Raw genomic sequence first — 5340 nt, forward strand, 5'->3', positions numbered from 1 at the left:
TATGTCGGATTGCAAATCAGTAACTACACCGATAGATGTTAACACGAAGCTCAGGAAGAATGAGAAGCAAAGCGAGGACGATCTGAAGTTGCCGTATCGCGGATTAGTGGGAGCACTTACATACCTCGCAACGATTACACGCCCCGACATCGCATTTGCGATTAGTCATTTAGGCCAGTTTAACGATTCATTCGGAGAGGAACACTGGCGAGCAGCCAAACGTGTCTTGCGATACCTGCGCGGTACGCTCGATCTTGGACTTATTTACGAAGCTGGTGCAGAACTATCAAAGGATTCGTCGATGCCGACTGGGGAGGTTCTTGTGACGACCGGCGATCGTACACCGGATACATATTTTTATTTAACGGAAGTCCAGTATCCTGGGACGCGAAGAAGCAACCCACTGTAGCATTATCCACAACCGAGGCGGAGTATATGGCGTTAACTGAATGCGCAAAAGAGTCTATATACCTTCGTCGATTCATTGAAGAACTGGGATTCGGCGCATCGGTCAACCCGATTGTCTTCTGCGATAACCAGAGCGCATTAAAGTTGGCGAGAATCACGTTTTTCACTCAAGAAGCAAGCACATAGATATTCGCCACCATTTCATCAGGAACGCAATTCAAGATAATCAACTTGTTGTCGAGTACATTGCCTCGGAGGAGCATATCGCGGACGTCTTAACCAAGGGTCTACCTCGATCTAAACTCGAATAGTGCGTGATATCCGCGGGAATGGGACCATGCAGCGAAGAGAAACCTCAACGATCATAGACTCGAGGGGAAGTGTTAGAGCATTATCCATTGGCGCTCTCTATGTGAGTCTCGATCCTTGGCGCCACCAGCGCATGGGCCGTTCGTATCGAGGCCTCTCTTTCATTTATATTGTTTCAGACTTATGCGCGACTGTCTAACGCGCAGTCATTGTCAGTCGCTGCGTGGTACGAATAAAGTATTGGTTATCCCGTATTATCGAGTGCGTATTTTATTCTACGGCCTCCAACAATTGATAAATTCTATATCGAGATCCTCTGGACTTTCGAGACATAATCGTTTAGCCTCTATATCATTTATATTTTCTACTTCTCGTTTCTTATGATCTATAAGTTTTCAACTTTTATATAAATAATTGAAAATAAATATGCCGTTAGTAATAGCAATATGTAAAACAAGTCATGGGTAAATATGTGAGTGAGTAAGTAATTAACTATATATTTACATGTGTATGCGCGTACGCACGTATAATTACTCTTTTATATTTATTCGTTAATAATATTACCTACCCATATGCTGTAGCGTAGCAGTAGCAATAACTGTTGGGAACAGAGGCATCAGTTTTCTTAAAAAGTTCATTGTTCACAGCTTCAGGAGTACCATTATCTAATGATTTTAATAAATATTAAATTTCTTGAATGGACACTTTGTACTACAATTACATTTAAAAAAATTAAAACTTTAGAGCAATGCGTCAATATTTTACCAATTATTTCTTTGTCAGAAGTATCACAATCGACTACATTTGGTATCTCGACTATAAGATGTGGCACAGCATTAGCAACTAGTGGATCAATGGACACGTCAGGTTGTCCTTGTGCACCACCGGACCGATGTCGATACTGTTTTTCTGCAACTAATATCTCTCTTTGGCGATGTTTTTATATTTTTCCATAAAGACTGTAATTGTTTTACTGTTTCCTATATAAAGTAATAATTTAGGAAATAAGATGATGTACATCACAAAAATATATAATTGTCTATTTAAGTATCTAATATACCTTTTGATTTAAACTGGAGAATTGATTATATTCTTCCGAAATTTTTTCCCATGTTTGACTTTTTTGTTTATTGCTATTACTATCGGTATTTTTATTTTCGATAATATTACTATATTTGAGAACAAGCTGCTTCAATAATGTTTTCTCAGTTTCAGAATAAATTGGTCTCTTTTTGTCACACATTTTATTTAAACTGGTACTTAAAATTCGTAGCGTATAATTCTTAAAATTCGTATGCGAATATGAATCTTAAACCCCGATTCAACCGTAAATTGCGGTTCAATTTGCAGTTCGGCTGAGCGATGAATCCAAGTTTTGGTTACTATAGCGTGAGACGTGAACTTTGGTTCAAACCTAGTTTACCTGATATGAGGATCAATCACGGATCACTCTATAACTATGAATACGGCCCTATGAGTGACACACAAATAAAAGAATGGTTTAGACGGTTCAAAGAAGACCGTGTCTCAGTGGACAGTGATCCTCGTTCCGGTAGACCTTCAACGTCAAAAACAGCGGAAAACGTGGAACGTGTGCGATCCGCAATCAACGTTCTTAAATTGAATCAAATTAAATTTACAGCCCTTGAAATCAAATGCCATCGTTTTTTTATAGCAATCATAACAAGATCCTTTGGGATGTTTGTAAAGAGTAATATAACTAAAGAAGCTAAAACTTCATTCTGTTCTATTTTTTTGTTATTAATTTTTTCAACGAAGATCCAACTGTCACGGATGTAAGATGCCGGTTTGGAAACCGAATTACTCAAAATCTTGTGAAGGAAGTGAGCAACACTGTAAGTCGGGATGCCCACAGTTGAGACAATGACTCTTAACGGACAACCCAGTTTGTGCACTTTCGATAAACCATAACAACGAGGCAAGGTGAAAACCATATTATATAACTGTTTTTGTCTGTTTATCATACCTGCGGCAGTACCAATGGCTACTCCACCAGCTAGAGTTGAATTTTGCACGTGTATCATGTTGAATTTATTGTTTTTGGAAATTAGTGCAGACACGGCAAACGCAATTATGCAGCTAGCGGATATTGACAGCACAGTATTAATTACAGCACGCTGCTGATCGTCCCCCGTCAATGACGCACTGTTAAATGATGGCCAAAATAACCATAAGAACACTGTACCTAAAAGCAAAGAATTAAACATTAAGTTTCTTATGTTATTGAAGTGTTCGGTATTTTCTATTGTACAGCACAAATGAATAGGCGAACAAATAAGTTTCCGTTATTTTCATCATAATTTTTTTTATTAATATGTAAGAGAGTAATAATGAAAATATTTTCCCTCTATATCTGTATGCACTATCTTTCGGACAGAAGGTAAATTTCGGAATGAATGACGGAAGAACGAGTTATCTTTTGAGACGATAAAGTCGTCGATCCATTTTCGGACTTTGGCCAGATTTCGAAAATCTGCATCGGAATAAATGGTCATACGAAGATGGAATATCTAGAGAGTACGCTGGATGCAGCAGAACTTGCTATTCGATTGTATTAAAGTTTGCTGGATTTCGGCAGCAAAATGTGGCATTGTCATGAAGGATGACTTTACGTCATCATCTAATAAATGGTTCTTTTTATTTAACTTAACTTTTCATTGAATGAGCCAAATGATTTAACTGTCAACTGTACCGTTCCGTTATGATCAGAATCTCATGATTCAGAATCTCAAGAGTATTGCTTTCACATTAAATACAAAAAAGTAGTTTGTGGCCGTGGATGTTGCAATGTAGTGTCAATGGAATCAATTTGCCAGAATCCACTCAACATCTTTCGGATTTGTCATATCTACCTTTGAATATATTATGACAAATTAATCACACTTTAGTTTTTAAATATACACGTTAAATATTACAAACAAATGGAATTGTCATAATATATTTACTTTTCATTCCTCATAACAGTTTTACACAGAAGGATATTTTTCTTTTATTAATGATCAAAGAAAAACAGACATTTAATCAATTGCCAATTGCACGCTTGCACAATTTATAAAAAAACTCATCTTACTTTCTTCTTTTTTCAATCACTTATAATTGACTGGAAACTGCTTGTTGACTGTTAGCTGCTGAGCAAATTGTTGTTGGTTCAATTTTTCATTAATAATAACTTCAATGCTTTATCATGTTTTGAAGCCGTTTAAAGCCATTGTGAGCACCGTTAGTCGTTCATGTCGAAACCACTTCTAAATTTACGAAACCAATTGCGATATACATACTTTCGGCTAGAATACTTTTACCATATTGTTAGTTTTTATTTTTGACAATTCTTGCTTTTAAGATTAATTCTATTAATCACATTAAGAAATATACAAGTTATACAAAGACAATATATTTCTTTCTACTGAATACTGTTAAAAGATACATTTTTTAAAACGCTCTTGTTTCATTTTTATTTCAATAGGAATAAATGAATCACATATCATTAAATGCTGAACAGTTAGATGAATATTTTTTAATTTGTGTCCGAATATAATACTTAGAAAAGGGTTCGAAAGAGATTGATGTAAATATAATAATTATCTAATACGTACCAATCATTGCAAATATATCCGATTGATAAGAAGCTCCTTCAAGATGATGTACATTTGGTTTCTCTTTCATCCCAAATACGAAGCTGACGGCAAGTCCGAAATATGCTCCAAATACGTGGACAAACATACTATCACCGGCATCGACAACCTATGAAATACAAAGAGATTTTATATTATACAGGATGTTTCAGAAATAGGTGGACAAACTTTAAGATTATATTCTATTCACTGTAAGGATAAAAAAAAGTCATATCAACATACATAGGTCCGGAAATATTTCCTTTCCAAGTGTAGAAAAGGTATCAAAACTGCCGTTCAGATCACTCTTCTGAGTTTTATTAGCTTTACAACTTTACTATGCTTTTTCTCGTGTGATCGCGATCGGTATCGCCTTTGTTCTCTCGCGTAGTAATACTCGCTCGCGCCCTTCTTTTCTGCGCGCGCAACTAAAAATAACGCATGCGCGTGTACATGCCGCCGGCCTTGAAAGGTCGACCTTTCAATATACAGCTATGAATATAACAAAATAAACACTTAAATTAATAACTTGATAAACGTAACTGTATCGCTTTACCATGAATAATAAAAATAAACTTACTTAAACTACACATCAGTGGGCAAAACACAAATTTTGATTACAGCTCGTTTAGTAACGCCACTAGAAGTTTTAACGCTAACCACGCGTACATAATTATCATCACCAGGATGAATTTCAGTTATTCGCGCAAGACGCCATTTCAACGGAGGCAAATCATTTTCTTTTAACAAAACTAACGCATTGATCTTACTCTGATTCTCATTAGGGTTTTTCCATTTATACCGATTCTGCAATTGCGTGATATACTCTTGAGACCAACGCTTTCAAAAATAATGTCTCATTTGAGACAATAATCGATATCGTGTTAATCGATTCATAGGCACCTCCGTTAAATCTTCTTCGGGAAATGAATTAAGAGATAAGAGATTCACCAATAATAAAATGCCCTGGAGTAAGGGCTTCATAGTCGCA

General features: G+C 36.2%; 1 protein-coding gene across 1 annotated transcript; it reads right to left on the reverse strand.

Annotated features, from left to right (window-relative positions):
* Positions 1–2318: 2318 nt before the first annotated feature.
* On the reverse strand, positions 2319–4551 carry LOC113562078 (ammonium transporter Rh type C-like). Its single transcript, XM_026970208.1, has 2 exons — positions 4332–4551; positions 2319–2923 (listed from the first exon to the last, which is right to left on the reverse strand). Exons 1-2 carry the CDS (start codon positions 4456–4458, stop codon positions 2343–2345), a joined length of 708 nt encoding a protein of 235 aa, XP_026826009.1. The 5' UTR covers positions 4459–4551; the 3' UTR covers positions 2319–2342.
* Positions 4552–5340: the final 789 nt, after the last annotated feature.

Source organism: Ooceraea biroi, chromosome 6, assembly GCF_003672135.1.
Source record: "Ooceraea biroi isolate clonal line C1 chromosome 6, Obir_v5.4, whole genome shotgun sequence".
Taxonomy (NCBI): domain Eukaryota; kingdom Metazoa; phylum Arthropoda; class Insecta; order Hymenoptera; family Formicidae; genus Ooceraea; species Ooceraea biroi.

Coding starts and splice junctions, on each gene's coding strand:
- LOC113562078 (XM_026970208.1), bottom strand. CDS start 4,458: ATGTTTGTCCACGTATTTGGAGCATATTTCGGACTTGCCGTCAGCTTC. Junction 2,924..4,331: donor GGATATATTTGCAATGATTG/GTACGTATTAGA, acceptor CTTTGCTTTTAG/GTACAGTGTTCTTATGGTTA.